Source organism: Lampetra planeri, chromosome 19 (genome assembly GCF_965212315.1).
Source record: "Lampetra planeri chromosome 19, kcLamPlan1.2.h2, whole genome shotgun sequence".
Lineage (NCBI taxonomy): Eukaryota > Metazoa > Chordata > Hyperoartia > Petromyzontiformes > Petromyzontidae > Lampetra > Lampetra planeri.
In genome coordinates, this window is record NC_136125.1 from 6,891,331 (window position 1) to 6,902,150 (window position 10,820).

The window sequence follows — 10,820 nt, forward strand, 5'->3', positions numbered from 1 at the left end:
CCACAAATGACAGCTCAACGAAGTGGCTTTTTACGTGGACATGCATAGCAGCCGAATAGCATAAATGCATGTTTCTAAATGACATGCAAACTCCAAATATACAGGCGTCGTGGTCGTGATCGATCCCACGACCTCCTGTGTACCAGGCGACGTAGTTGACATCTCGATAAACTCGAGCAGTGGAACATTGATTCGTACGCCACACCTGTAACGTCCATCCGCACGTACGTGACCCTCGACCCTAACCGTGACCCCCCCCCTGTGACCCCCCGTGACCCCAGCGCCCAGGGCATCAAGAGGTCGGGGAGCCCCGAGTCGCCCGACTCGAAGAGGAGGAGGATTCACCGCTGCGAGTTCGACGGCTGCGACAAAGTGTACACCAAGAGCTCGCACCTCAAGGCTCACATGCGCACGCACACAGGTGAGTGGACGGGTGAGGGTGCACGTGTGTGGGCAGGTGAGTGGGTGAGGGTGTAGATGAGGGTGTAGGTGAGGGTGTAGCTGAGTGGACAAGTGAGGGTTCAAGTGTGTGAGCAGGTAAGTGGGTGAGGGTGTAGATGAGGGTGTAGGTGAGGGTGTAGGTGAGTGGACAAGTGAGGGTTCAAGTGTGTGAGCAGGTGAGTGGGTGAGGGTGTAGGTGAGGGTGCAGGTGAGGGTGTAGGTGAGTGGACAAGTGAGGGTTCAAGTGTGTGAGCAGGTGAGTGGGCAGGTGAGAGTGCAGTTGAAACTACAACTGAGCGGCTAATTGAGGAGGTAGGTAAGGGGACAGATGAGTTGACAGGTGGAGGTACAAGTGTGTGGGCAGGTGAGTGGGTAAGGGTGTAGGTGAGTATGTAGATGAGTGGACAGGTGAGGGTACAAGTGTGTGAGCAGGTAAGTGGGTGAGGGTGTAGATGAGGGTGTAGGTGAGGGTGTAGGTGAGTGGACAAGTGAGGGTTCAAGTGTGTGAGCAGGTGAGTGGGTGAGGGTGTAGATGAGGGTATAGGTGAGGGTGTAGGTGAGTGGACAAGTGAGGGTTCAAGTGTGTGAGCAGGTGAGTGGGTGAGGGTGTAGGTGAGGGTGCAGGTGAGGGTGTAGGTGAGTGGACAAGTGAGGGTTCAAGTGTGTGAGCAGGTGAGTGGGCAGGTGAGAGTGCAGTTGAAACTACAACTGAGCGGCTAATTGAGGAGGTAGGTAAGTGGACAGATGAGTTGACAGGTGGAGGTACAAGTGTGTGGGCAGGTGAGTGGGTAAGGGTGTAGGTGAGTATGTAGATGAGTGGACAGGTGAGGGTACAAGTGTGTGGGCAGGTGAGAGTGCAGTTGAAACTACAGGTGAGTGGGCAGGTGAGTGGTTAAGTGAGGAGGTAAGTGAGTGGACAGGTGATTTGACAGGTGGAGGTACAAGTGTATGGGCAGGTGAGTGGGTGAGGGTGTAGGTGAGTACGTTGATGAGTGGACAGGTGAGGGTACAAGTGCGTGGGCAGGTGAGAGTGCAGTTGAAACTGCAGGTGAGTGGGCAGGTGAGTGGCTAAGTGAGGAGGTAAGTGAGTGGACAGGTGATTTGACAGGTGGAGGTACAAGTGTATGGGCAGGTGAGTGGGTAAGCGTGAAACTACAGGTGACCTTCGATTAGCACGATTGGCTATGTACGATATGAAAAAAGTTCAACATACATAGAGGTGAGGATGTCGGTGAGTGGGCAGGTTCAGATACCAATGTGTGGCATGGAGTGGGTAAATACATGAGTTTCAATTTTGGAGGTGAGGATACTGGTCAGTGGATTGGTAAGTGGGTAGGTAGGTGGCCAGGTGAGTGTATAATCGAGTTAGACGGCTGATAGGGCAGTTGTGTAGAGAGTGGAGAGTTTCCCATACCTGGGCAGTGTGCTCATGACCGGCTCCGGTTTAACAGCAGAGGTCTCACTCCGAATCAGTCGAGCGGCAATATCTTTTCATCGGTTGCGTAACGTTGTGTGGAAGCTACCGGGTCTGTCGCTCCGCACGAAGCTTCAGGTCTTCTCAGATACGGTTATTCCCTCCTTTCTCTACGCTTGTGAAACGTGGACCCCTCTAATGGAACATCTTCGCCGGTTAGAAACATTTAGGCTGGCCTGCCTACGAGCCATTCTGGGTTTAACCTGCAGGCTGGATTGTGTGAGGAGCTCACAAATCCTTGAAAGATCTGGACAAAGTCCCATCGGTGAGCTCCTCCGGCAGGCAAGGCTGCGTTGGCTGGGTCATGTAGCCCGCATGTCCAGCCACGGCATGCCTAAACAGCTTTTGTTCGGCCAGATAAAGGGGTTTAAACGGGCGCGGCACGGGCTAGAGAAGAGATGGAGTGATGTGGTGCAGGAGGATGTGGAGCTGAGTGGACTTGCAGTGGTGTCAAGATCGGTCTCTGTGGAAGAGGCTCGTGAAGGACACTGCTACGGGGCAGTTGGAGGCAGTCACCCTCCAACAACAACGGAGGGCGGAGGAGCAACGCTCACAACAATGAGCGGAGCGCCAGGTGGCTAATGCACAGCAAGTTGGCATAGTAGGGGGCACAGGTGGTGCATCAGCCAGTCATCTCAGTCAGTCGACCCGTGGCACCTGGGGTCTGCCCCGTGACCTCCTGCCAGCGGGCGTTCTACACTTCACGTGGCCTCAACGTGCACATAGCCTGGTACAAGCGTCGTTGTGACGTCAGCGCCACTTAGTGGCGAATGGCGGTTGTTGTTGTACAATCGAGGACTCTGGTAGGAAAGCAATTGAGAATATAGGTGAGTGGAGAAGTGAGTGGGAGGTGAACACGCAGGTGAGTGTTCAGATGAGTGGGCAGGTCAAGGCATGGGTAAGTGGGAATACGAGTCGTGGAGAGCTGAGGGTGCGAGTGTGTTGATGAATGGACCAGCACGGAAGAGTAGGCCAAATTCCCAGGAAGAGGGGTTCTTTCGAGCTTCCTTTGGTGCAGAGGTCGCAACCGGGTACCCGATACCCGTACCCTACCCGATACCCGGCTACCCGTACCCGGCCGGGTAGGACGCTGCTACTGGGCCCGGCCGGATACGGGTACGGGTAGACCGTGAGTCACTGGTGAGTAACTGTTTGTCACTCATTTCCCAACGTCTTGTCTCTTCTCACAATTCAAGTTCCTAGAATCAACCCACCCGCGCCTGCAACATGGCTTCATCCCAGAGGTCGCAATCAGGTACCCGATACCCGTACCCTACCCGTACCCGGCCGGGTACGGGTAGGGTACCCGGCCGGGTACGGGTAGGGTACGGGTACGGCCGGGTACGGGTACCCGTTTGCGACCCTGGTGCGGCCGGGTACGGGTACGGGTAAAGAATCAAAACCCGTTTGCGACCTCTGCTTTGGTGGAAGCACTTTTGCCAGTAGGTGGCGCGAGCGAGCAGTTTCAGGGCTGCGTCTCTCTGTGCCAAGTCACCAAGGCGGCTCTATTGCTGCCACGAGGGTGCGCTATGAGACAGCTGTAGCTGCTGCTGCTGCTGCAGCTGCCGGAGGTGTCAATCAGATCTACCACATTGATGGTTCAAGCGCTAAGGCACCTGATCGGTACCACCTGGGGTGGAAAATGCCACCAGCCTCCAATGCTACCAGTGTCAGAATCAAAATCAGAATCTGTCTTGATACTGGAGGAATCCGATGAACTATAAAGCTCTTTATTACACAGATACTGTATTCAGGAGGGGCAGTGTCGACCACGAGCAGTCTCCACCATGGGCTGACGCCTTGCGTACCTCCGACTAGCACTGTTGGCTACGTAAGGCGCGAAAGAAGTTCGACATCCAGCGATATATTCACTTTCATCCACTTGATTTTCGTCGCTTCGCTCTTTCGTCCGATTTCAACTATAACCACATTTAAAATTTCATCCACGCACCGTCGTTTTTCGTTCAGCCCTTGACTAGAAGTCGTTCAGTGAGCATCTCTGTGACGTGCTATTTTTTTCGGAGCATACATTACCTGCTGCGATCTACGGACGAGAAACACGGACGTTGGCAAGAAAAAGTGCAACGAAAGCCGAAGAACAGAAACTCGCGAGATGTTTGCTACCTCGCCTGGTGTACAGGAGGTCGTGGGTTCGATCCCGCCCCTGGTGCCTGTTGTGTATTTTGGGAGTTTGCGGTGTCTCTCTCTCTCTCTCTCATCATCATCATCACGGTGGCTATGAGATGTTAACTACCTCACCTTGTGTACAGGAGGTCGTCGGTTCGATCCCGACCCTGGTGGCTGTTGTGTATTTTGGGAGTTTGCGGTGTCTCTCTCTCATCATCATCATCATCACGGTGGCTATGAGATGTTAACTACCTCACCTTGTGTACAGGAGGTCGTGGGTTCGATCCCGCCCCTGGTACCTGTTGTGTATTTTGGGAGTTTGCGGTGTCTCTCTCTCTCTCATCATCATCATCATCACGGTGGCTATGAGATGTTAACTACCTCACCTTGTGTACAGGAGGTCGTCGGTTCGATCCCGACCCTGGTGCCTGTTGTGTATTTTGGGAGTTTGCGGTGTCTCTCTCTCTCTCATCATCATCACGGTGGCTATGAGATGTTTGCTACCTCGCCTGGTATACAGGAGGTCGTGGGTTCGATCCCGCCCCTGAAGCCTGCTGCTGTATATTTGGAGTTTGCGTGTTTCTATCTCTCCCCGTGGTCGCGTGGATTTTTCTGCGGGTCCTCCGGTGTTGCCCCCACATTTATAAAACCACACGGCTTTATAGTACACTACTTGGCTATTATATATTTCCACATTGATAAGCCACTTCGTTGAGCTATCATTTGTGATAGCCAGGTCGCTTCTGAAAAAAAGTTGTTCAGCTCAGTGGGCCTCTCCTGGTAAAAAACAAAACTAGTTTATGATAATTGTTTTTTTTACCCTTCTATCTGGCAACAAAACTGACACCTTTTTTACAAGGAGTCATGTTTGCATTGACCACAATACCTGCGGTCATAATGCAAACAAAAAACATAACTCTGATAATGTGCACTGTCCTTGAAGTTGATTGGTCCACACCCGAGACAGCTTTCCTTAGAGCCTAGTCTCATATGGTGTTGGACCAGATGACGCCAAAAGGCGCACAACTCAAAGACAATGCACCATCAGAGTATGAGAGCTCGGGGTAAGCATTTACACCATTGGAACCTAATTTTTTACTGGCAAATGAGGTTCCAATGGTGTAAAAAAAATAGTTTAGTTTCGATGGGGCTCGTGTGCAGCGGCTGGATGCAGCGTTGCTTCGTGAGGTCATGAGAGACGGTCATGGCCTGCGGTGGGCTTCATCCAGTGGTTGATAGATCCTGGATGATTATGTTCTACGCTAGGACGGGATGTGTTGTGGCAGGGTTGTGGCTTTGAAGTGTGGGCTTGCAGCGCCCGGAGCAGGGATTGACGGGTAATGATTACACACGCGAACACTCGTTTTTTCTAGCCCTCTGTTCCTCCCTCCCGCTCGTAATGTCTCCCTCCCCCTGATCCCCAACATCTCCCTCCCCCTGATCCTTCACATCTCCCTCCCCCTGATCCCCAACATCTCCCTTCCCCTGATCCCCCAACATCTCCCTCCCCCTGATGCTTAAAAAATCTCCCTCCCCCTAATTCCCCAACATCTCCCTCTCCCTGATCCCCCAACATCTCCCTCCCCCTGATCCCCCACACCCCCCCCCCCTGATCCTTCACATCTCCCTCCCCCTAATTCCCCACGCCTCCCTCCCCCTGATCCCCCCACGCTCCCCCACGTCTCCCTCCCCCCCTGATCCCCCCACGCCTCCGGCCTCCTCTCCACCTTCCTCGTAAACATCCCAAACCTCCTCCTCCCCCCTCCCCCCTCCCGGCGCACGCCACCAAACCCCCCTTTGTTGTGCAACGCTCACCAAATCGCAGCGAAACGTCGGGCACCGCGCCGTGCGAAAAAATCACGCGGAGAGAGCGATGGGCAACGGGGCGACGTTTCGGGCAAGCGGGCACCTCGTTCCCAGCGCCGGCCGCGGTCGGCCAAACGTCCCCGTGTACAGCAGCAGCGGAGAGCCCTCTTTAGAGAAAGAGAGAGTCCTGAGACTCATTTGAGCAAGGCGTGTGTCCACGAATCGGAAGTTTCTCACTTCCGAGCCGTGACGGATCACCTGCGGATGACAAAGCACATTTGTCTCTCCCCAGACCACCCCTCCCACCCCCGTTTCTCCCGAATCGAGAAGAATGGTCTCACGGTGTTTTGCAACTAAAAATAAAAAACCTCCGGGTACGTGCGTGTGAACATTTGTGTGTGCGCGTGCGTTTAATAGTGGGGAGCGGTAGCGTAGGCGGTTAGCGCGCTACGCTACAAATCCGGGCGACCCGAGTTCGATTCCTGCTCACGGCCAACACCAGTGACGATTTATCTCCCCCTAGGTCGACTCAGCCTTAAATGAGTACCTGGTGTGATGTGTAAACACCGCCACTCGGAAGACAAAAGCGGCTGGGCGTGGTGCTGGCCACCCACCCCTTCGTGTGTGTATGTGTGTGCCGTGCCGGCCTTCATAAGTGCTCGCTAACAGCACTTGCCCCAACAGTCTGTTGCAGGCTATACGGGGAATCTTTGTCTTGGTGTGTACGTTTTGTGTTTCATAGATCGCTCAGATTGCATTGTCGGATGGGGAACACGCAGCGTCGTTGGAGCTGAATTAAAATATTTAATCTGATGTTCTCTAAAAATACTGAGATGCGAGAGTTAAAAGCTTGGCTGGGTAACTGCAGAGCAAATGCCATTCGAGGTGTGTTGTTGTTGTTGTTGTGCGCGTGTGTGGTGCTCACTGCTCGCTTATGATCGTATGGGGAGTACTGTATTAGCTAAGCCCAATTGCTAGCATTACCCCTTGCCCCAGCATTAGCCCTAGGGCAAGCATTGCCCCTGGCCCTCATTAATAGCAAAACCACAAACACTTGGGCTGCGTATGGGAGGAAACCAGAGAAAGCCCTCTCTGCATACGATGGACGAGCATTCACTACAGCCCATCCCCTGGCCACATCACCGCAGTGGCACGCCTGCAGCACCTGGCAAGCCCCAGTGGTGGTGGTGGCGGCGGTGGCGGTGATAATGATGGTGGTCACCCATCCAAGCGATAAACCAGGCTCAGTCAACTCTGCTGAGGCTTTGGAGTTCCATCGCGACCGGGGCGCGTTCCGGCTGATTTTTTCGTAAGCCCGCCAAGTGCAAAGCTGGGCGCGGGGGGGGGGCGGTGTGTGTGGGTCTCCGCGAGTCTCGTGGCGTGATGCACAGGCGCTAAATGCCGCGTGAAAGAGGCGGAATGTTACGGGCAGCTCCCGGCGGCCACTCTCCTCGCACCAGCACGGCAAGCGGGCGGCGGCGGTCCCACCGTGCCGAGTTGTTGGGACGCGTGCTGGCTTCGGCGGAGGCCGGCAGAGTAAAGCTGGCCGCCGCCGTCGTGTTTACCCCCCAAGATGTTTACCCCCCCCCCCCCCCCAAGATGCGCGCGTTGTTTGGTTTATTTATAGGCGCCGTACGCATCAATCTCGGGATTTCGTGATGCGCCGCGCGTATGGGGGGTACGGAAGGGGCGACTCAAGTTGTGCGCCGATGTTTTGCCCGCTGGGAGAGTTATTTTTTGTTTAACTCCATGATGGTGGCAGCCGGCCTGTAAGTCCAGTACCGTGGAGGCGGCGAGGATTGTTGGATCGCACTCGTGTTGTGAAACTCCCTTCTCCGCGTGGGCTGTTGAGGAGGAAGCCATCCTCTGGCTCGCCAGGAGAAAGCGGGGCAGCAAAATGTGGACTCCACCTGTTCCATCTCTGCGGGATGGAGTGTTTCTCCCTCGTACGCGTGGGTTGTCTCCGGTTTCCTCTCGCGCGTAAACACTCATTAAATGGCCAATAACACGTTCATATGTAGAGGACCGCAGAGCTTGGAGGGGAATGTTTCTCCTCGCGCCTCTGAGTCGTTCTCTCTCTAAGAGAGCGAGCGAATACGGTGCGGCGTTTTACAAGTTGACATTCGTGTATTATTATTCATAGAGTTTATTTGTCAACACAGCCTCCACCCACAGTCCAGTGCAGCGTGGACGGGAGGCCCCTCTCTCTGCCGCCTGTTGCTGCTGCTGGACTTCCACGTGTTTGTCCCTCTGTAGGAGGAGCGCACTTTTTGAGTCGGAAACGACTCCAATCAGACGACGGGAGGCGTCATCCTGATACGCTTTTCCAAGCAGAGAGACGCTTGCTTCTATCCATTGTAGCGACTCGCACCTCGTCTGCTCGTCGAGCGGTGTTCTAACCCGCCTGCGCGAGGTGCTTGCGCTGTGCGGGCGCGCCGCGTGTGGCGTGGAGATCTTCAAGTTGCTGCATTGTGTCTCGTCGTGTGCGTGCGTGCGCGCGCAGGCGAGAAGCCCTACCGCTGCACGTGGGACGGCTGCACGTGGAAGTTCGCGCGCTCGGACGAGCTGACGCGTCACTTCCGCAAGCACACGGGCGTGAAGCCCTTCAAGTGCGTGGACTGCGAGCGCTCCTTCTCGCGCTCCGACCACCTCGCGCTGCACCGCAAACGCCACATGTTGGTGTGAGGGCCCCGGGGGGGGGGGGAGGGGGTGGGTGGCCTCCCCCCCCTGTGTGTGGCGAGGCCCTGCGGGGGTTTTGCGGGGTCTGCGTGAAGGAGCAAGGGTCAAGGTTGAGACCTGGCTTTGACGCACTCGGTTTCATCCCAGAGTTAGAGGCCTGGGGTTGAGGCGTGGGATTTAAGCCCCGAGGTTTGAGGCGTGGGTTTTGAGGCCCCGGCGTGAGGCGTCGGAGGAGTCGGGGTGGCAAAGCAACAGGAGGAGGAGGCGGAGGGTTGGTGGATGTTGGATGGACGTTTACACCGGTGGAGGTTGTGCGCGTGTGGTTTGTGTCCGCGCGCACTCACATGCTTGCACAAGTCCTGCCGCTTTCAACGCACTCACACGTGTACACGAGCTTGCACTTACAAGCGCCCACCTACACGCACACCGGCTCGCACATGCAGACTCATGCACGCAAGCGCACACGCAGTGACTTACGCGTGTGCACGTGCGTGCACGACTTCATGGTGACCAACACACCAAACGCAACAGATACACTCACACACTCGATGCTCTCGTCTCGCGCACGCAAACTTGCACGAAAAACACACCACATCAAACAGACATTGGTACCATTGGAGGGTGGATACATTTTGGTGGTACCAATTTCTCCATGTGGCCAATAAATGTGAATTTACACACGATAGCATTTTCCTACTGTTTTCACATGAACATATCATCTGTGTTATTAGGGGCGTAACGATGAAATCGATCGATACGGACTATTATCGACTCTCAAACTCAAGGTACAGGCATCAAGATCTCGCCGGTTCGAATTCATATATTCCGTTTTCAATGATGTGACCCCCCCTCCGGCCACTAGAGCCTGCTACATTCACCGCACGTGAAAGCAAATGATCAAATCGCACCCCAAACGGTGATGGACTTTTCAAGAGATTGTGTTTTGCCAACCACAAGTATCAAGCCTACTGAGAAGTGAGATGATACCTGGAGTCGTGTATAAATGAGTACAGAACGACATGCAGTGGCGTAAGTTTGATTTAAGATAAGATTTATGATAAGATGTGTCGTAATTCTGCGTGAAGTTGCTATCGTGGCCTGCTGGACGTTTGACAGTTCGTGAGATAATTTTCTGTGCTTTGGTCCCGGGTTATTTACGCCCGGGCTAACAGCAGCAGTGGCAATAGCACAACAATTTACAACAACAACAACAACCACCACTGTTCATCACTAAGTCGCGGTGACGTCACCGCCCCCCCCGTACCAGGCTCGGTGCACTTTGACGTCGTGTGAAAGTGTGGAAGGTTTTGCACGTTGAATGGTAACAACAGCCACAGTTCACCGTTCAGTGGCGGTGACCCTCGCCACTGGCTCTCGTGCCAGACTAGGTGCACGTTAACAGTGGTGGAAGGCTCGCTGGTGGGCCGTCATCTATCAGACCCCAGGTGTTATGGGTTAACTCGGTGAGGTGACTGGCATCACCACCTGTTGCACACACACACACTCTAGCGACTGCTTATTCAATGAACAATTAAAATAAAATAAACTACCTAAACTTATTTATATAAAATTATATATATATAGTGACACAGAGAGTTAGCAGAGGCTATCCCAGTCCTAGTAATAACACACGGTGTGTATTTTTTTTCTCTTTCTGAACGATGCAGTGAAAAGCGACGTGGATATTGATCAGGTTTGGGAACGTTGTGAATTTTTGTTGTTGTAAATCTAAATGTGACACAACAACAACAACAACAAAATCCATCACTGCTTCGACGCTGGGCGAAGCCCCAAGGCCTTCGCTCGCGTGACCGGGTGAATTATTTAAAACGAAACATAAAATTCTCGGCTCGGAATTCTAATTTTTAGACGGGAGCCGAAATATTCGATCTTGGGACAGGAATCTCTCTTTTGTCGTCGTAATTGTTTCCCTCTTCCCTGAAAAGCACTAACTGCGTTTTATACCAAGTGCCATGCTGCTGAACTGCGTCAGGCGGACGGGATATTTACGATGGCGATGACAACGACGACGATGATGATGATGATCAGGGTCTAATTTCTCGCAGGATATTTCGAGAGGATTTACCGGACATAGCAGTTGCGCCCGGGGGGGGGGGGCACGCACTTTGCTCTACTGGAGTAGGTGGCACGTGGCTTGTTCGTAGCCACGGGCATGAGCGAGCGAGAGAAGGTAAACGTGATGTGGTGTGCCGGGCGTGGGAATATTTTCCCGGAATAGCTGACACCCGGACGGACCTGGCCTGAAATTAAACCCTGATGATGATCGTGATGA

The 10,820-nt window shown here is 53.8% G+C and overlaps 1 protein-coding gene across 1 annotated transcript in view; it reads left to right on the forward strand.

Annotated features, from left to right (window-relative positions):
* LOC144724010 (uncharacterized) overlaps nucleotides 1-8,536 on the forward strand; it is a 94,643-nt gene extending 86,107 nt beyond the window's left edge. The window contains 2 exon segments of the mRNA XM_078602833.1: nucleotides 282-421; nucleotides 8,352-8,536. Coding sequence (XP_078458959.1) covers nucleotides 282-421; nucleotides 8,352-8,533 — 322 coding nt within the window. The 3' untranslated portion in view covers nucleotides 8,534-8,536.
* The last annotated feature ends 2,284 nt before the right edge of the window (nucleotides 8,537-10,820 follow it).